The 19,184-nt window shown below is 59.8% G+C and overlaps 2 protein-coding genes across 2 annotated transcripts; both read left to right on the plus strand.

Moving 5' to 3' along the window:
• Window positions 1–1,104: 1,104 nt before the first annotated feature.
• CAPN1 (calpain 1) lies at window positions 1,105–9,923 on the plus strand. The gene is made up of 23 exons (XM_072920294.1): window positions 1,105–1,299; window positions 1,646–1,771; window positions 3,656–3,923; window positions 4,004–4,073; window positions 4,159–4,277; window positions 4,718–4,851; window positions 4,926–5,094; window positions 5,177–5,260; window positions 5,334–5,419; window positions 5,492–5,566; window positions 5,641–5,801; window positions 5,873–6,051; window positions 6,147–6,158; window positions 6,268–6,479; window positions 6,553–6,592; window positions 6,670–6,735; window positions 7,598–7,655; window positions 7,743–7,807; window positions 7,886–7,954; window positions 8,372–8,450; window positions 8,528–8,644; window positions 9,383–9,441; window positions 9,567–9,923. Exons 3-23 carry the CDS (start codon window positions 3,657–3,659, stop codon window positions 9,591–9,593), a joined length of 2,148 nt encoding a protein of 715 aa, XP_072776395.1. The 5' UTR covers window positions 1,105–1,299; window positions 1,646–1,771; window position 3,656; the 3' UTR covers window positions 9,594–9,923.
• Window positions 9,924–11,148: 1,225 nt separating this feature from the next.
• Window positions 11,149–19,184, plus strand: POLA2 (DNA polymerase alpha 2, accessory subunit). Its single transcript, XM_072920217.1, has 18 exons — window positions 11,149–11,332; window positions 11,777–11,904; window positions 11,994–12,079; window positions 12,289–12,343; window positions 12,423–12,529; window positions 12,890–13,077; window positions 13,923–14,011; window positions 14,126–14,281; window positions 14,942–15,004; window positions 15,154–15,196; window positions 15,751–15,869; window positions 16,344–16,382; window positions 16,492–16,565; window positions 16,676–16,784; window positions 17,322–17,428; window positions 17,727–17,786; window positions 17,899–18,025; window positions 18,687–19,184. The coding sequence occupies exons 1-18, from the start codon at window positions 11,227–11,229 to the stop codon at window positions 19,182–19,184; spliced, it is 2,154 nt and encodes a 717-aa protein (XP_072776318.1). The 5' UTR covers window positions 11,149–11,226.

Raw genomic sequence — 19,184 nt, forward strand, 5'->3', positions numbered from 1 at the left:
GTCCATCCCTGTCCACCCCCCCAGTGTCCATCTCTGTCCACCCCCCCAGTGTCCCCCCAGTGTCCCCCCAGTGTCCATCCCCCCTGTCCATCCCCCCAGTGTCCATCCCCCCAGTGTCCATCCCCCCAGTGTCCATCTCTGTCCATCCCCCAGTGTCCATCTCTGTCCATCCCCCAGTGTCCATCCCTGTCCATCCCCCCAGTGTCCATCTCTGTCCATCCCTGCGTGTCCATCTCCCCAGTGCCCATCTCTGTCCATCCCCCCTGTCCATCCCTGTCCATCCCCCCAGTGTCCATTCCTGCGTGTCCATCTCCCCAGTGTCCATCCCTGTCCATCCCCCCAGTGTCCATCCCTGCGTGTCCATCCCCCCAGTGTCCATCTCTGTCCATCCCCCCAGTGTCCATCCCTGCGTGTCCACCCCCCCAGTGTCCATCTCTGTCCACCCCCCCAGTGTCCCCCCAGTGTCAATCCCTGCCCAGTGTCCCCCCCGTGTCCATCCCCCCTGTCCATCCCTGTCCATCCCCCCAGTGTCCATCCCCCCAGTGTCCCCCCAGTGTCCATCCCCCCGTCCATCCCCCAGTGTCCATCCCTGTCCATCCCCCCAGTGTCCATCCCCCCTGTCCATCCCTGTCCATCCCCCCTGTCCATCCCTGTCCACCCCCCAGTGTCCATCCCCCCAGTGTCCATCTCTGTCCATCCCCCGGTGTCCATCCCTGTCCATCCCCCAGTGTCCATCCCTGTCCATCCCCCCAGTGTCCATCCCTGCATGTCCATCCCCCCAGTGTCCCCCCAGTGTCCATCCCCCCAGTGTCCACCCCCCCAGTGTCCATCTCTGTCCATCCCCCTGTCCATCCCTGTCCATCCCCCAGTGTCCCCGCAGTGTCCCCCCAGTGTCCATCCCCCCTGTCCATCTCTGTCCATCTCTGTGTGTCCATCCCCCCAGTGTCCATCCCTTTCCATCCCCCAGTGTCCATCCCCCCAGTGTCCATCCCCCCAGTGTCCATCCCCCCTGCCCACCCCCCAGTGCCCCCCGGCCGTGCCCAGCCCCACCCCCGCCCCTCCCCGCTCCAATGCGGTGAAATTCCCGCAGGATTTTCCCCAAACCAGCCCCAAACCCACCCGGGCCCCCCCAGAGCCGCTCCCCGCGGGGGGAGGGAGCGGCGCAGGGAGGAGTCTCGGGGTGGGGGCGGCCTCGCCTTCCTGCTCCAGGAAGTTTGGGGGTGACAAATTCGCTTTTGCCCCGTTTGCTCCCCCAAAAAAAGCGGCGAGACCGGGAGCGCCGCCCCCGCAGGCAGAGAGGTACGGAGCGGGCCCGGGAGGGGACGGCCGGGGACAGCGGTGACACAGCGGGAGCGCCTCCAGACCCCGCTCCCGGCGCTTACACAACTCCGGAACGGGGCAAAAACCCGCCGGAACGGGCAAAAACCGCCCCCGGGACCGCTCCCGTCCCTGCCCGCAGCCGGGAACGGGCTGCGAGTTCTGGGGGCTCCCCCACCCCGCCCCCCGAGCCGTGCTTTTGCCAAAAAAGGGGATTTTGGGGTGTCGGAGCCGCTTCGGCAGGGGCAGTGGGGGTTGTTGCTGGTTTGGCTGGAGCTGTGCTGGTTTGCACTGGGGTTTTGGTTCTTTTCCGGTGGTTCCTCCCCAGCGCCGGGGCAGAAGTGGCAGCGGAGCTGCAGCCGGGCCCGGCCCTCGCCCCACGGCACCTGCCGGGGCTCCAGGCCCCCAAAACGGGGTGAAAAGAGGCCGTTTCTGCCAACTTCACCCCAAAAACGTACGTGGGCAGGGGGGCAAGGGGACCTGGCGCTGTCAGGGAGGGGGGACACAGGGAACTGGGGGGACCCCTGGGCAGAAGGGTGGGTTGGACTCCCCCTCACCCCCATTTTGGGGTTAATTAGTGCATTTTTGGGGCACAATCCCCGAGTTTGGGGTGTCTGTGACTCTTGGGATGACAGAAAACCCCGTGTTTGGTCTCATTTTGGGGGGGGCTGCTCTGCCCCCACCCCTGTCACGGTTCTGTTGTTCCTTGATGGCTCTGATTAGCATTTAATTAACATGCCTAGTGCTTAATTAACCACCCCAATGCTTAACGAACCTCCCGCAGGGCTTGAGGAAGGCCCTCGGGGTTGGGCCTCTGGCCACACCTCAACCTGCATGACCAGTTTGGGGCACTTTCCCCATTTCCTCGGCTTTGGGGCTGTCCCGTGTGGGGAGTGTCAGGAGTTCACTCTGCCAGGGCCATTTTGGGGTGAAACCCCAGGATTTGGGATCTGTGTGAGCTTCCCTGCCCCCAGAATTCCCACTTTTTCCCCCAGAACAGCATCGCTCTCAACTCGCCAAAATTGCCCCAATTTCCTCCAACCCAACACGGGCAAGACTCCAAATCTGGGGGAAAATTCCAAATTCCTCCCCAAAAACCCCAAACTCCACCCCAAACCCCCCTTCCCTGTGCAGACCACCCATCTCAGCCCCTTTTATCCCCAAATCCCGAGTGCGTTTTTCCTGTTTCACCTCCAAAAACCCCAAATCCCCCCAAACCTCCAAATTCCCCTCAAACCCCCAAATTCCCCCCCAAAACCCCAAAGCCCCCCCTCCCGTGAAGATCACGCGTCTCACCCCCGTTTTTCCCCAAATCCCGAGTGTTTTTCCTGTTTTCACCCCCAAAAGCCCCTAATCCCCCCAAAAACCCCAAACTGCCCCTCCCCATGCAGACCACCCGTCTCACCCCGGTTTTTCCCCAAATCCCGAGCACGCTTTTCCTGTTTTCACCCTCAAAAGCCCGAATCCCCCCCAAAAAAACCCAAATCCCCCCCAAACCCCTCACAAAAGCTCTAAACTCCCCCTCCCCATGCAGACCACCTGTCTCACCCGTTTTTCCCTGAATCCTGAGTGTGTTTTTCCTGTTTCAGCTCCCAAAACCCCAAATCCCCCCCAAAAAACCCCAAATCCCCCCCAAACCCCCCTCCCCATGCAGACCACCCATCTCACCCTTGATTTTCCCTGAATCCTGAGTGTGTTTTTCCTGTTTCGCACCCAAAACCCCAAATCCCCCCCAACAAAAAACCCTAAATCCCCCCCAAACCCCTCAAAAAAGCTCCAAACTCTTCTTCCCCATGCAGACCACCCGCCTCACCCCTGTTTTTCCCTGAATCCTGAGTGTGTTTTTCCTGTTTCAGCCCCCAAAACCCCAGATCCCCCCCAAAAAACCCCAAATCCCCCCCAAACCCCCTCCCCATGCAGACCACCCGTCTCATCCCTGGTTTTCCCTGAATCCCGAGTGTTTTTCTTGTTTTCACCCCCAAAAGCCCCAAATCCCTCCCAAGAAACCCCAAATCCCCCCCAAGAAACCCCAAATTCCCCCCAAACCCCCTCCCCATGCAGACCACCCGTCTCACCCCCGTTTTTCCCCAAATCCCGTGCACGCTTTTCCTGTTTCAGCCCCCAAATCCCCCCCAAAAAAACCCAAATCCCCCCAAACCCCCTCCCCATGCAGACCACCTGTCTCACCCCCGTTTTTCCCCAAATCCTGAGCACACTTCTCCTGTTTCAGCCCCCAAATCCCCCCCAAAAAACCCCAAATTCCCCCCAAATCCCTCACAGAAACTCCAAACTCCCCCTCCCCGTCTCAGCCCCGTTTTTCCCCGCTGCGTTCCCTCAGGATGGCGGAGCCGCCGGTGGTGCCGGTGTTCTGCACCGGCGTCTCGGCGCAGGTGCGGCGGCAGCGGGCCAAGGAGCTGGGGCTGGGCCGGCACGACAACGCCGTGCGCTACCTGGGCCAGGATTTCGGGCAGCTGGCCGAGGAGTGCCGGCGCTCCGGGACCTTGTTCCAGGACCCCTCCTTCCCCCCGGCCGCCACCTCCCTCGGCTTCCGCGAGCTGGGCCCCGGCTCCTCCAAAACCCGCGGCGTGCAGTGGAAGAGGCCCACGGTGAGCCCGGCTCCGTGCCCGCACACCCCAAAAAATCCCGTGGGAACGCGGGAATATCCCCGATTTTGGCTTTCCCGCAGGAGCTGTGCCCGCGCCCGCAGTTCATCGTGGACGGCGCCACGCGCACCGACATCTGCCAGGGAGCGCTGGGTGAGGCGTCCTCGCTCTCCGCCCCGGATCTGGGGGGTTTGGGGGGCGGTTCAGCCAAGAACTCGGCGTTTTTGGCTCTGTCCAGGTGACTGTTGGCTGCTGGCGGCCATCGCCTCGCTGACGCTCAACGAGACCCTCCTGCACCGCGTGGTGCCACACGGGCAGAGCTTCCAGCAGGGCTACGCCGGCATCTTCCACTTCCAGGTCAGCAAAGCCCCGGCTCGGGGCTCCCTTCTGCCGTTTTGAGTGCAAATCCCAACGTTTTGGGGGCTCCCACCATCGCTTCAGGTCTCCTCTTGTCATTCTCAGAGGTTCCCACGCCATTTGGGGGCTTCCTTCACCTTTTTAGGCCTCCCCTTGACCATTTCCAGGGGATTTCCTACAGTTTTGAGGCTCCACTCTGCAATTTTGGGGTGACCCCCCCCAGCCTTTTGAGGATTCCCTCCACCATTTTGGTCACACCCCCAATTTTGGGAGGATCCCCCAGTACTTTGTGTCTTTTCCCCACTCAGTTCCTCGTGTCCCTTTCCATGATGGCGACCCCACTTCCCCGCTGCCTTGTGGGACCCCAAACCGGGCGTTTTTCCCCCAAAATCTCCTTCCCTGGATGAAGCAGGGGTTCCTCCTCCTCCTTGTCCCCCCAGATCTGGCAGTTTGGCGAGTGGCTGGACGTGGTGGTGGACGATTTCCTGCCCACCAAGGACGGGAAGCTGCTCTTCGTGCACTCTGCCGAGGGCTCCGAGTTCTGGAGCGCGCTGCTGGAAAAGGCCTACGCCAAGTACGGCCCCTGCCCGCTCCCCGCGCCCCTTTTTGGGGCAGAACCCCCCAAAAACCGCCCCGGCTGCCGCGCAGGGTGAACGGCTGCTACGAGGCGCTGTCGGGCGGCAGCACCTCCGAGGGCTTCGAGGACTTCACGGGCGGCGTCACCGAGTGGTTCGACCTGCGCCGGCCCCCGGCCGACCTCTACCAGATCATCCTCAAGGCGCTGGAGCGCGGCTCCCTGCTCGGCTGCTCCATCGACGTGAGTCACCCCTGGCGTTTCGGGGCAAAACCAGCGGGATTTGGGGTCGTTCCCTGCGTAACGCTGCGCTGGCTCCCCACAGATAACGAGTGCCTTCGACATGGAGGCGGTGACCTTCAAGAAGCTGGTGAAGGGCCATGCCTACTCGGTGACCGGCGCCAAGCAGGTGAGGGCGGACAGCGGTTTGGGGGGAAAAAGGTGGATTTTGGGTGGTGAAGCCCTGACGGCGCCGTCGGCAGATCCCGTACCGCGGGCAGGCCCTGGAGCTGATCCGGATGCGCAATCCCTGGGGAGAGGTGGAGTGGACGGGCGCCTGGAGCGACGGGTGAGGCTTCGTTAGCACCGAGCTCGTTAGCGGTAATGAGCCAGCGCCCCGCTGACCCCGCTGTCCCCACAGCTCGGCCGAGTGGCACGCGGTGGAGCCAGCACTGCGCCAGCAGCTCATGGTCAAGATGGAGGATGGGGAATTCTGGTAGGAGAAGTTCAACTCAAACCCCTTTTCCCAGCCCTTTGGAGCCCGGAAATGAGGGCAAACTCTTCCTGCAGGATGTCCTTCCGGGATTTCCTGCGGGAATTCACCCGCCTGGAGATCTGCAACCTCACCCCGGACGCGCTGCAGTCCCGCAAGTTCCGCAAGTGGAACACGCGGCTCTACGACGGGACGTGGCGGCGCGGCAGCACCGCCGGCGGCTGCCGCAACTACCCCGGTACGCGCCGGGGGCCAGCCCCGGGCCCGCCGGGCCAGGCGCCCGCTGAGCCTCCTGTGCCCCCTTTGCAGCCACGTTCTGGATCAACCCCCAGTTCAAGATCCAGCTGGAGGAGGTGGACGATGAGCGGGACGAGGACGGCGGGCGGGAGCCGGGCTGCAGCTTCCTGCTGGCGCTGATGCAGAAGCACCGGCGCCGCGAGCGCCGCTACGGCAAGGACATGGAGACCATTGGCTTCGCTGTCTATGAGGTAGCGGGGCCAGCTGGGGTCAGTCAGGGTCAGCCGGGGTTACCTGGTGTCAGCTGTCACCAACGCGGTGCCCGGTGTCCCCTCTCTCCGCACAGGTCCCTCCCGAGGTGGGTGCCACGCGCCGGCGGTGCCGGTCCGGCGCGGCGCCGGTCGGGGCAGGCCGCCCCTGCGGGTGTTTTTGGGGCGGTTCTGGAGCGTTTCCCCCCGTGCCCGCAGTACGTGGGGAGGTCGGGCGTGCACCTGAAGCGGGAGTTCTTCCTGGCCAACGCCTCGCGCGCGCGCTCCGAGCAGTTCATCAACCTGCGCGAGGTGAGCACGCGCTTCCGGCTGCCGCCCGGCGAGTACATCGTGGTGCCCTCCACCTTCGAGCCCAACAAGGAGGGCGACTTCGTGCTCCGCGTCTTCTCCGAGAAGAGAGCCGGCACCGAGTAAGCGTCGCCGCGGCAGCGCCGGCGAGCCCGCGCCGCGCCCGCGCTCAGCCCGCGCTGTGTCTGTCCGCAGGGAGATGGACGACAAGATCCAGGCCACGCTGCCGGACGAGGTCAGCCGGGGACGCGGGGATGGGCCGGCGGGGCGCCGGGGCGGGGCGGTTACCGAAACGGCCGCTTTTCCCCCCAGAAAGTGCTGGGCGAGAGCGAAATCGATGAGAACTTCAAGCAGCTCTTCAGGCAGCTGGCGGGGCCGGTAAGGGAGCGCTGAGGGTTGGTGGCGATGGCATTGGTTGGCAATTCCATGACTGGTTGGCCATGATGTCATTGGTGAGCGATTGCGTCATTGCTGGTGATGATGTCATTGGCTGGCAGTGACATCATTGGTTGGCAGTGACATCATTGGTTGGCCATTACATCATTTGTTGGTAATTACATCATTGTTGGCTGTGATGTCATTGGTTTGCAGTGACATCATTGGCTGGCTATCACATCATTTGTTGGTCATTACATCATTGTTGGTGATGATGTCATTGGTTGGCAGTGACATCATTGGCTGTCACATAATTTGTTGGTCATTACATCATTGTTGGCTGTGATGTGATTGGTTGGCAATGACATCATTGGTTGGCCATTACATCATTTGTTGGTAATTACATCATTGTTGGTGATGGTGTCATGGGTTGGCAGTGACATCATTGGTTGGCAGTGATGTCAGTGGTTGGTTGTGACATCATTTGTTGGTCATTACATCATTGCTGGTGATGATGTCATTGGTTGGATGTGACATCATTGGTTGGCTATTACATCATTTGTTGGTCATTACATCATTGTTGGTAATTACATCATTGTTGGCTGCGATGTCATAGGTTAGCAGTGACATCATTGGTTTGCAGTGACATTATTGGTTGGCTATCACATCATTTGTTGCTAATTACATCATTGTTGGTGATGGTGTCATTGGTTGGCAGTGACATCATTGGTTGGCAGTGATGTCAGTGGTTGGTTGTGATGTCATCTGTTGGGCGTGACGTCATTGGTTGGCCGTGATGTCACTGGTTGCCGATGACGTCACTGCTCGTCGGTGATGCCGCGGCCGCCCCCTGTCCCCTCCCCAGGACCTGGAGATCAGCGTCACCGAGCTGCAGACCATCCTCAACCGCATCATCGCCAAACGTGAGCCGGGATTCCTTCCCCCCAATTAACACCCTGTCCCTCATTAACACCCCGACCCTCGTTAACCCCCAAAATTCCCCATGGCAGACAAAGACCTGCGCACCAAGGGCTTCAGCACCGAGTCCTGCCGCAGCATGGTGAACCTGATGGACGTATCCTGCGCCCGTGGGCCGGGGGGGGCTCTGGGGGGACCCCTGGAGCCCCCCTTTCCTTAACCCCCCCTGCCCCAGAAAGACGGGAACGGGAAACTGGGCCTGGTGGAGTTCAATGTCCTCTGGAACCGGATCCGCAACTACCTGGTGGGTCTGGGGGCTCTCCCATTCCTGGGGGGTCTGGGGGTTCTCCTGCTGGGTCTGGGGGCTCTCCCATTCCTGGGGGGTCTGGGGGTTCTCCTGCTGGGTCTGGGGGCTCTCCTGCTGGGTCTGGGGGCTCTCCCATTCCTGGGGGGTCTGGGGGCTCTCCGGGCTCCTGGGGGATTTGGGGTCTCCCTCCTGATTTGAGACCCCCCCCCTCACACTCTTTACCCTACTTTTTTGGGGGTGCTGGGGTGTGCGGTGAAGGTTTTGGCATCTTTTTTTTGGGTGGTCTCCGCTTCGGGGAAATTTTGGGGTACACTGGGATGTTTTGGGTGACCCCTGCCCCTTTGAGGGGGGATTTTGGGGTGATTTTGAGGTGTTTTGGGTGACCCCTGCCCCTTTGGGGGCTGTTCCTGCCAGAGCATCTTCCGCAAGTTTGACCTGGACAAGTCGGGCTCCATCAGCGCCTACGAGCTGCGCCTGGCGCTGGAGGCTGCAGGTGACCCCCGGGGCCCCCCGGGACCCCTCCCCTGCCCCGGGACCCCCCGGTGACCCCCGGGCTGTCCCCTGGCCCAGGCTACCGGCTGAGCAAGAGGCTGCACGAGCTGCTCATCACCCGCTACGCCGAGCCCGACCTGGCCCTGGACTTCGACAGCTTCGTCTGCTGCCTCGTGCGCCTGGAGACCATGTTCCGTGAGCAGCCCCGTGATCCCAAAGCCTCCCAAAATGTCCCAAACCATCCCAAAGCATCCTTCCCACAGTCCTGAGTGATCCCAGAGCGTCCCAAAGCATCCCAGACTGTCCCAAAGCATTCCAAACCATCCCAAAGCATCCTTCCCACAGTCCTGAGTGATCCCAGACCTCCCAAAGCATCCCAGACTGTCCCAAAGCATTCCAAACCATCCCAAAGCATCCTTCCCACAGTCCTGAGTGATCCCAGACCATCCCAAAGCATCCCAGACTGTCCCAAAGCATCCCAGACTGTCCCAAAGCATTCCAAACCATCCCACACCATCCCAAAGCTTCCCAAACCATCCCGAACTGTCCTTCCACAGTCCTGAGTGATCCCAGAGTGTCCCAAACCATCCCAGACCATTGCAAAGCTTCCGAAACCATCCCAAACCATCCTTCCCACAGTCCTGAGTGATCCCAGACCATCCCAAAGCATCCCAGACTGTCCCAAAGCATTCCAAACCATCTCACCCATGCAGTCCTGAGTGATCTCCAGTGGTCCCAAATGATCTCTCCCACCCCGATTCCAAATGATCCCAAACAATCCTTCCCACCCCAATCCCCAGTGATCCCAACTGATCCCTCTTACCCCATCCCAAACGACCCCAAATGATCCCACTCAATCCCTTCCCGACCACGCTTTTCCCTCAGGAATGGAACTTCCCCCCCCCAAATCCCAACGCCTTTCCCTCCCCTCAGGGTTTTTCCAGGCCATGGACGTGGACAAGGACGGCGTCGTCACCTTCGACCTGCTGCAGGTACCGTGGGCAGTCAAGGCCTTCCTCCTGCCCTTCCTCATCCTCCTCCTCTCCCTCTTTTCCCTCCTTCTCCTGCTTTTCCCACGCTCCCCTTCCTCCCTCACCCTCCTCCTCCTCCTCCCCAGTGGCTCCAGCTCACCATGTTCGCCTGACTGGACTCTCCAAGTGCCTTCCACCACCCCGCGCTGGTTTTTTCCCTTTTTTGGCTTTTTTCAGCAGAAAAGGCTGGATGGGGGGTTAGGGTGGGGGTCACACGGGACCCCCACCGAGCTTTGCCAAAGCCCCCCATCCCTCCCCCGCCTCACGCTTGCCCTTTTGGGGCAAATCCTACGGATTTTGGTGCCTCTTTGCTGACGGAGCCCCGGCCGTCGCCCTTCGCTTCAGGGATCTGCTGCCCCCGGGTGCCATAAAGTGATTTTTTTATTGTATAAATTAAAAATGAGGTAAAAACCAAAGAAAAAAAAATGTTATTTAAGTCACAACTCCTTTTTCTGGCAGTTCTTTCTTCCCCTCAAGGTGGGGGATGAGGGCATTTTGAAGTGCTGCAAAATAGCAGGTTTAGGCATCGCCTTGGGGTTACAGATCAGATATTTGGGGTTATATTTATGCGGTTTTGAGATGTTTTGATGCTTGTGACTTAAAATCTGCTCGTGTCTCCTGGCCGGGGGGTGCAGGACGAGGCTGCCAGCACTCGGAGGGGATGAGGGGACCCCGGACCCGGGGCAGAATTCCTGGGGCAGAATTCCTGGGGCAGGTGCAACCCCCGTGCCCCCCGAGCAGGACCCCCAGACCCGGTTTCACCCCCTAGCCCCTGTTCCCCACTCATGCACGTGTTATAAATGAAAATTTATTCAGACAAATTAAAAGTAAAAATAGTTTTATTAGCAGTCAAATTCTATCTAGCCAGCCACGAAAAAAAACCAGAGCCGAGCCCGGGATCAACGCTGGGTGTGCGACAAGAGGTCAGCCTCAGGAGAGGTTTTCCCCTATGCCCACACACCCATCCTGGCTTTTTATAGGAAAAATTCCGCCTGAGGCCAAGATTTCGGCAGTCAGTCTTTTCTTCCACTCGGAGTCCATAGGTTAATAAGATTTTCTTTTTTGGTGATGAGGAAGAACAAGTCAGTGTCCAGAGTTGGTGAATCCCTTGATGGATTTTACGGGAACGCTGCATTGATACGTATCTGCTCAAGGATTTCCATGATACCCATCTCTGGTCGTTTATGCAATGATCAGTAACTGGACGTCCCATATTGCTTCAGATACGGCCATCTCCAGAGAGCCACATCCTTTTACTTGTAAATCGGGTTTCAACATACACCAGTGAGGGTGGGGGGGACTCCTAATACAAACGTGTATACTCCAACAAATGTTCAATATCACATATATCACACTAGAAATGGCGCGAATTATATCTACTACACGTAACACGCGTATACTCCAACAAATACTCAATATCACACGTATCACAGCAGAAATGGTGTGAATTATATCTACCAGACATAAGCTCCGGTTCCCCCCGCAGGTTCCCTCAGAGCCGCCTCGGCCCCGCCCCCGCGGCGCTCTGAGGGCGCGAACTTTCCCGCCCTTTTTCCCTCCCGCCCTTTTCCCCTCCCACCCCAGTGGGCGGTACTTGTGGCACGTCGGCCACGCCCCTTTCCCGCCCACCGCACGTCTATTGGTCCGTTCTGTCTAAATATGATTAACCACGCCCCTTTCTCGCCGTGGCCACGCCCCTTTCTCCTTCCCCTCACGGAGCGGCGCCCGCGCGGTTCGAGCGCGGCCATGGCGGAGCCGGAGCGGGACCCGGAGCCGGTGACGGCCGAGGCGGTGCTGAGGGAGCTGCGGCTCTTCGAGCTGCGCTGCGAGGGCGAGGAAGTGCCCGACAAGCGTGAGGGCTCCGGGGGGCGCGGCCTGGTGGGGGGAGATGGGGGGACTTGGGAAGGAGGAAGGGGGTGTTGGGGGCCTGTCAGAGGAGATTGGGGGTCTGGGGGTGTCGGGGGAGCTGTGAGGGGTGTTGGGGGGTTGTCAGAGGAGGTTTGGGGATGCCAGCTGTACTAAAGAGGAGTTTGGGGATTTGGGGGTGTCGGGGGAGCTGTGAGGGCTGTTGGGGTCTGTCAGAGCAGGTTTGGGGTGCACTGAGGGGGAGTTTGAGGGTCTGGGGGTGTCGGGGGAGCTGTGAGGGATTATTTGGTTTATGTGGGTCACAGAGGGCTGTTGTGGGGGGTTTTGGGGGGCACAAAGGATTGAGGGGGTGATTCGGAGGTACCCAGACGTTTTTTTGGGGGGGTCTGGGTGGGATTTGGGACCTCCCTGACCCCGCCTGTCCCCGCAGTGGTGGAGCTGTGCCTGAGCCACGGGCTGGGCCCGGTGGCCTTGGCCAACGAGCTGCTGGCCTTCGTCACCAGCAAAGATCTGGACCTGCAGCTCACCCCCGAGGGCCTGGACGCCTTCGAGCACGAGGTGGGTGTCCCCAATTCCCAATTCCTTTGGGTCCCCAGACCCCCCGGGATGGCGGGGAGCACTCGCCATCCCCCCCAACCCTGCCCTAGGTGCTGGCCAAGCGCGGCAGCCGCGGCCGGCGCGGGCGGGACGAGCGCCGGGGGCTCCTCCACGACATCCACTCGCTCCAGGAGCTGTATCCCCTCATCCCGAGGTGATCCCGAGGATATCCCAACATGCCAGCAGATCCTGAGCCGTTTGGGGGGGTCTGGCAGAAAGTGGGGTGCCGTGAGCTGTCACAGATCCCCCACAGGGGGCTGGGAATGGGAGGAATTCTTGGATTTGGGGCTCCTGGGGGGGTTTCACCCCAAACCTGCAGCGTTGGTGCCCCTTAACGAGCGCCAGCCTTGACGAGGAGCAGGAGGACGAGCTGCTGGACGCCTACACCACCCCATCCAAGGTGGGCACTGCCCCAAACCCGCGGGGTTTGCCTCCAGAGCAGCCTGGAAATGTCCTTTTGCTGCGCCTGTTCCCTGCAGGGCTCCCAGAAACGCAGCAACTCCACCCCGGAGACGCCACGGCCCAAGCGAGCGCCGGCGTCCCGCAGCCCCTACGGGCTCTTCTCCCCCCACAGCTTCTCCCCGAGGTGGGTGAGGGGCCTGGGGGGCTTCCCTGAATCCCTTTTCCCTCTTTTCTTGCTTCCTTTCCCTTAAAATCACACCATTATGGAAGATGGAGCCTTCTGCAGCTCTGTAAATTTAAGGGGGGATGGCTAAATCCCCACTGACCTCCTTGCAATGACAGAGTCTTTAAAGCCACAAACACTTGTTGTGTCTAAACCTTGTTAACCTGTTCAAACACCCTGCTCACAGACCAGGGAATTCATCCCTCTACGCTCCAATTTATCTTTTCGTGCTCAGAACAGGAGATAAACCCCAAATCTCACAGAGTTTCAGGGTGGGACAACTGCAGGCCTGCAGCACCCCTGTTTTTCGTGTCCCCACAGTGTCACCCCCTCCCAGAAATACTCGTCCCGTGGGGGCCGGGGCGAGGTCGTGGCTTCGTTCGGCTCCGGCCAGGGCCCGGTCTGGCACGGCCGCGGCGGCTGCGGCGTCACCATCTTCGGCCACCCCGAGCAGAGCCTCAGCAAACCCTACAAGAGCATGTTCCAGAAGGCGCTGGACGTGCGGGAAGGTGGCACCGGCACCCTGGGGTGGGGCAGGGGTGTTTGGTGGCACCAGGGTCAGGGGTCGGGGGTGTTTGGTGGCACCAGGGTCACCCCAGTGGGGTCAGGGGGTGTTTGGTGGCACCAGGGTCACCCTGGTGGGGTCAGGGGGTGTTTGGTGGCACCAGGGTCACCCTGGTGGGGTCAGGGTCAGGGGTCAGGGGGTGTTTGGTGGCACCGGGGTCACCCCAGTGGGGTCAGGGTCAGGGGTCAGGGGGTGTTTGGTGGCACCAGGGTCACCCCAGTGGGGTCAGGGGGTGTTTGGTGGCACCAGGGTCACCCCAGTGGGGTCAGGGGGTGTTTGGTGGCACCAGGGTCACCCCAGGGGGTCAGGGGGTGTTTGGTGGCACCGGGGTCACCCCAGTGGGGTCAGGGTCAGGGGTCAGGGGGTGTTTGGTGGCACCAGGGTCACCCCAGTGGGGTCAGGGGGTGTTTGGTGGCACCAGGGTCACCCCAGTGGGGTCAGGGGGTGTTTGGTGGCACCAGGGTCACCCCAGTGGGGTCAGGGTCAGGGGGTGTTGGTGGCACCAGGGTCACCCCAGTGGGGTCAGGGGGTGTTTGGTGGCACCGGGGTCACCCCGGTGGGGTCAGGGTCAGGGGTCAGGGGGTGTTTGGTGGCACCAGGGTCACCCCAGTGGGGTCAGGGGGTGTTTGGTGGCACCAGGGTCACCCCAGTGGGGTCAGGGTCAGGGGGTGTTGGTGGCACCAGGGTCACCCCAGTGGGGTCAGGGGGTGTTTGGTGGCACCGGGGTCACCCCGGTGGGGTCAGGGTCAGGGGTCAGGGGGCGTTGGTGACACCAGGGTCCCCTCCCAGCGCTGGCTGAGCGGGTGGAGGAGCTCGGGGAGGTCCTGCGGAGGCACCACGGCCTGGACGGCTTCAGCTCCGCTGTGCTCCCAGCTCAGGTGAGATCCCAGCCCCTGTTATGGGGTGAAACCCCCTCATTTTGGGGTGAAACCCCCCCATTTTGGGTTAATCCCCCCCCGTTTGGGGTTAACCTCCCTGTTCGGGGTCCCTAGGAGCCGGTGACGGTGCTGGGGCAGATCGGCTGTGACGGGAACGGGAAGCTCAACACCAAATCCGTGCTGCTGGTGGGGGACCGGGAGCACTCGGGGGGGGCCGAGGTCCCTCTGGACCTCTCGGAGCTTCCGGAATATTCCCTGTTCCCGGGACAGGTGCGGCTTTGGGGGTCCCCCTTCCCGCCCCGCCGCTTTGCCCCAATTCCCACCCTGTTCCCTCCAATTCCTGCTCCTTTTCCTTCATTCCTGCTTCTTTCCCCCCATTCCTGTCTTTTTTTTCCCCAATTCCTGCCCCTTTTCTCCAATCCCTGCCCCATTTTCCCCAATTCCTGCCCCATTTTCCCCAATTCCTGCCCCATTTTCCCCAATTCCTGCCCCTTTTCCCCAATCTCTGCCCCATTTTCCCCAATTCCTGCCCCTTTTCTCCAATCCCTGCCCCATTTTCCCCAATTCCTGCCCCATTTTCCCCAATTCCTGCCCCTTTTCCCCAATTCCTGCCCCATTTTCCCCAATTCCTGCCCCATTTTCCCCAATTCCTGCCCCTTTTCCCCAATCTCTGCCCCATTTTCCCCAATTCCTGCCCCTTTTCCCCAATTCCTGCCCCTTTTCCCCAATTCCTGCCCCATTTTCCCCAATTCCTGCCCCATTTTCCCTGATTCCTGCCCCATTTTCCCCAATTCCTGCCCCCTTTTCCCCAATCTCTGCCCCATTTTCCCCAATTCCTGCCCCATTTTCCCCCAGTTCCCATCCTTTTCCTTGGTTCCCACACTTTTTCCCGATTTCCCAACGTTTTCCCCCAATCCCGGTGTCCCACAGGTGGTGGCCCTGGAAGGCACCAACAGCACGGGCAGGAGGATGGTGGTGACCAAGCTCTATGAGGTGACCCCGCTCCCAGGGGGATTTGGGGTGGAATTGGGGCTTTTGGGGTGGAATTGGGGCTTTTGGGGTGGAATTGGGGCTTTTGGGGTGGAATTGGGGCTTTTGGGGTGGAATTGGGGCATTTTTGGACCCTCCTGGCTTTCCCACAGGGGGTCCCTCTGCCCTTCCACACTCCCACGGAGCCAATGGCAGGTGAGCCCTGGGGCCTCCAGTTTTTGTCCCCAAATCCCCATTTTTGTCCCCAAATCCCCTTTTTGTCCCCCAAATCCTCACTTTTGTCCCCAAAGCGCCCTTTGGATTCTCCATCTCCCCCTTTTCCTTCCCCAATCTCCCTTTCTGTCCCCAAACTCCCTTTATTACCCCCAAATCCCTCTTTTTTCCTCTCCCAAACTCCTTTTTCACCCCCAAACCCCCATTTTGGGATCCCAAATCTCCTTTTTTGTCCTTAAATCCCCCTTTTTTTATTCTCCCCAGCCACTTTTTCTCATCCCCCCTTTTTTCCTGCCCACATTCCCATTTCCATCCCCCAAACTCTCCTTTGTGTCCCCAAACCACCCCATTTTCCATCCCTCTTCATTCCTAAACGTCCCCCTTTTCTCCCAAACCCCCTTTTCTCCCCAAAACACCCTTTTTTGTCCCCAAAACACACGTTTTTTCTCCCCAAAACCCCCATTTTTTCCTCAAAAAAGCCCCTTTTTTCTCCCAAAACCCCTGCTTTTTCCCCAAAAACCCCATTTTTTCCCCAGAGCAGAGGATGGTGCTGGTGGCCTGTGGCCCCTTCACGCCCTCGGACAGCATCACCTTCGAGCCCCTCAGTGACCTCCTGGAGGTCGTGGCCCGTGACCGCCCCGACGTTTGTATCCTGGTGAGGACAATTAACCTCATTAACCATGAATATTTAATTACCTCCATCGTTACTAACCCAATCCTGCACCCCTCACCCCGACCCCGCAGCTTCAAAATGCTTATGAGGCTCCAAACACGGGAAAATTCACCTTAAAATCCCATTTCTGAACACCAAAACACCCATTTTTCACCCTGAGAGTGCCCAAAACCCCTCATTTTTCACCCAGCAATCCCCAAAATCCCCATTTTTCACCCCAAACTGACAGAAAAGCTCAATTTTAAGAGCAAATGCTGCCTTAGGAGCCAAATCCTGATTCCCTGCCTGGGCACAATGCATCAATTTCAGCAATTTCCCCTTTTTGGGCTCATTTTGCCCTGAAATTTTAGGGGTGTGGGCTAAAATTGGGGTTCATTGATGAGAATTATTAAAAATTATCCTTTCTGGGGGGTGATTTAAAGTGATTCTTTGCTGCTTTTCCCCCTTTTTCTGCAGTTTGGGCCGTTCCTGGACGCCAAGCACGAGCAGGTGGAGGTGAGGAGGGGTCCCCCCAAAATCCCCTCAATCCCTGCGGATTTGGGGCAGCAGCAGATCCCCAAAACCAGGGGAATTGTGCCAATCCCGTTGTTTTCCCCCAATTCAGAGCTGCCAGCTCCTGAGCCCCTTTTCCGACGTGTTCCGCCTCTGCCTCGGGACCATCATCGAGGGCACCAGGAGGTGGCCATGGAAACAGCCCCACATTCCCCATTCCCACGGGGCTTTTTTCCCCAAAAGTGCCACTTTTCACCCCAAAATTCTCTCATTTTTCCCGTTTTCCCCCCTCCCAGTGCTGGCTCCCAGCTGGTGCTGGTGCCCTCGCTCCGGGACGTCTCCCACGACTTCGTCTATCCGCAGCCGCCCTTCTCCTTCCCGGACCTGCCCAAGCAGGACAAAGAGGTACCGGCCCCAAAATTCCGCTTTTCCCCCCAAAAAAATCAATTCCCAGGAGATCCCCACCCCTCCTGGCAAACCCCAGCTGGGATTTGGGCTGAAATCCCCCTTTTTCTGCTGCAGCTGCTGCAGCTTCCAGCGGGACAAAGGATCTGGGATTGGAATTCCAGGGCTCCCAAAGCCCCTCCCAGCCCTTTTTGGGTTCAAATTCCTTCATTTAATGATTCTTTGTCCCTTAGGAGCAGATCTGATGTTCCTGCAGAAAATGTAGCTCGGCCCCAGGGATTTTGGGGAACGTTTTGGGGGTTTAAGGGAAACTTGGTGGGATTGGGGCAGTTTTGAGGTGATTTAGGGCCAATTTGGGGCATTCCAGGGCAGATTTGGGGCATTCCAGGGTGGGTTTTGAGCATTTTAGGAGGTTTGGGGCATTCTGGGGTGGGTTTGGGGTGTTCTGGGCTGCGTTTGGGGTGTCCTGGCTGGGTTTGGGGTGTCCTGGCTGGGTTTGGGGTGTCCGTGTGTCCAGCCCCGTGTCCGTGTGTCCAGCGCGTGCTCCTGGTGCCTGAGCCCTGCGTCCTGGACATCGACGGCGTCATCTTCGGCCTCACCTCCACCGACCTCCTCTTCCACATGGGGGCTGAGGAGATCAGCAGGTGCCTCTTTTTTAACCTTTTCCCCCTTTTTCTGACCTTTTCCCACCGTTTCTTTAACCTTTTCCCCTTTTTGTTTAACTTTTCCTCTCCCTCTCTTTAATCTTTCCCCCATTTTTTAGCATTTTCCCCTTTTCTTTACTGTTTTTTCCTCTTTTCTCCTCTGCCTTTTCTCTCTTCCCTTCCCCCCCCCACAAATCCCCTCTTTCCCCGTTTTCCTTTCCCATTTTCCCCTTTTTCCCCATCTCTTTTTCCTGTTTCCTCCCTTTTCTCACCCATTTCCCTCCCCTTTCTCCCACAGCTCCTCCGGTGTCTCCGACCGCTTCACGCGGATCCTGCGGCACATCCTGACCCAGCGCAGGTGAGGATCTCCCAAAAACCCTCTGTCCTCCCCCAAACCCCCTCTGTCCTCCCCAAAAACCCCTTTTTTCTCCCCAAAAACCCCTTTTTTCTCCCCAAAACCCCCCCTGCAGTTTCTACCCCCTGTACCCGCCCTCCGAGGAGCTCAACGTGGACTTGGAGGCGCTGGCGGCGTTCGCGGCGCTGCCGGTGACCCCCGACGTCCTGGTGACGCCGTCCGAGCTGCGCTTCTTCGTCAAGGTCAGAGATCCAGCCCTGTCCCCGTCCCTGTCCCCTGTCCCTGTCCCCTGTCCCCATCCCTGTCCCCTTTTCCCTGTCCCTGTCCCCTGTCCATGTCCCTGTGCCCATCCCTGTCCCCTGTCCCATGTCCAACTCCCCTGTGTCCCCATCCCTGTCCCCTTTCCCCTGTCCGTGTCCCTGTCCCCTGTCCTTGTCCCTGTCCCCTGTCCCCATCCCTGTCCCCTTTCCCCTGTCCCCGTCCCTGTCCCCTGTCCCTGTCCCCATCCCTGTCCCCTGTCCCTGTACCCTGTCCCCATCCCTGTCCCCTGTCCCCATCCCTGTCCCCATCCCTGTCCCATGTCCAATTCCCCTGTGTCCCCATCCCTGTCCCCTGTCCTTGTCCCTGTCCCTTTCCCCTTTCCCCCGTCCCCTGTCCCCATCCCTGTCCCCTGTCCATGTCCCTGTGCCCATCCCTGTCCCCTGTCCCCTGTCCGTGTCCCTGTCCCCTGTCCCCATCCCTGTCCCCATCCCTGTCCCCTGTCCCTGTCCCTTTCCCCTGTCCCCTATCCTTGTCCCTGTCCCCTTTCCCTTGTCCCTGTCCCCATCCCTGTCCCCGTTCCCTGTCCTGTTCCCCCATCCTTGTCCCTGTCCCCATCCCTGTCCGTGTCCGTGTCCCCCGCAGGACGTCCTGGGCTGTGTCTGCATCAACCCCGGGCGCTTGACCAAGGGCCAGGCCGGGGGCACCTACGGGCGGCTGCTGCTGCGGAGAGAGCGGCCGGGGGACAGAAACGGGGACAGGGATGGGGACAGGGACGGGGACAGGGACGGGGACAGGGATGGGGACAGAAACGGGGACAGGGATGGGGACAGGGATGGGGACAGGGATGGGGACAGGGATGGGGACAGAGACGGGGACAGGGATGGGGACAGAGACGGGGACAGAAACGGGGACAGGGATGGGGACAGGGACGGGGACAGGGATGGGGACAAAACTGGAGACTTTTCTGGGGACAAAACTGGGGACAGCACCGGGGATAAAACGGGCGACAGAACCGGGGACAGCTCTGGGGACACAACCAGGGACAATCCTGCAGAGAATCCCGGGGACATTCCCAGGGACATTCCCAGGGACGCCCCCCGGAGCAGCCCCTGCGTGGCCGCCCAGGTCGTGAGGATTTGA

The sequence above is a fragment of the Taeniopygia guttata genome, chromosome 31, assembly GCF_048771995.1.
Source record: "Taeniopygia guttata chromosome 31, bTaeGut7.mat, whole genome shotgun sequence".
NCBI lineage: Eukaryota > Metazoa > Chordata > Aves > Passeriformes > Estrildidae > Taeniopygia > Taeniopygia guttata.